General features: G+C 47.8%; 1 protein-coding gene across 1 annotated transcript; it reads right to left on the reverse strand.

Moving 5' to 3' along the window:
- Window positions 1–96: 96 nt before the first annotated feature.
- On the reverse strand, window positions 97–741 carry LOC117799523 (nascent polypeptide-associated complex subunit alpha-like). The gene has a single exon (XM_034652010.1). It carries the CDS (start codon window positions 739–741, stop codon window positions 97–99), a length of 645 nt encoding a protein of 214 aa, XP_034507901.1.
- Window position 742: the final 1 nt, after the last annotated feature.

Consider the following 742-nt stretch of genomic DNA (forward strand, 5'->3'; position numbering starts at 1 on the left):
CTTTATTAAATCCATAGAAATAGTACAAATTCAGCTCATCCACTCTCCAGCAGCTCACCAAAAAAAAAAAAGAAAAGGGGGACACCTCAATCTTGATTACATCGTCAACTCCATAATAGCATTCACTATGTCGTTACTATTGTTCTTAAGGGCACGGACAGCCTTCGCTCTCGAGACATTCGCTTGAGACATCACCAGTTCAATGTCTTTCACCTCCACGCCAGCTTCATCGACCTCCTCCTCTTCGCTCTCTTCCTGGACAGTTGGAGTCTGTGTGTTTTCCTGAATATTCGAGACAGCTTCCCCTTGAACCTTGAACTTCTCTGCAGCCGCCAGCTGTGCCTGCTGGGACAGATCTTCAATTTTAGCCTCCCCAAAAACTATGTATGTGTCAGATGCTGGGCTCTTGTACACATCAGGCTTTGTGATGACAAAAAGGATGTTCTTTGATTTTCTGATGGTGACTCTGGTTACTCCGGTTACCTGGCGAAGCCCCAGTTTGGACATGGCCTTTCGTGCTTTTTTTTCACTCCTGCTCTGTTTCGCTTTGCTGACTGGTTCTTCGTCTATTTCGGCTGCTGCTGCAAGTTGGGCTTGCTGCGTTGCTGTGGTTGAATCTTGCTCTTCAAGCTCTGGTACAGATTCATCGCTATCAGAGTCTGTCCCCGACCCTGTCTCCACCTGTGGTTGATGGAGTTCCTGCTCTGTGGCAGGCACCGTTTCCGTGGCTTCACCAGGCATT

This window comes from Ailuropoda melanoleuca, unplaced genomic scaffold (assembly GCF_002007445.2).
Source record: "Ailuropoda melanoleuca isolate Jingjing unplaced genomic scaffold, ASM200744v2 unplaced-scaffold51807, whole genome shotgun sequence".
Lineage (NCBI taxonomy): Eukaryota > Metazoa > Chordata > Mammalia > Carnivora > Ursidae > Ailuropoda > Ailuropoda melanoleuca.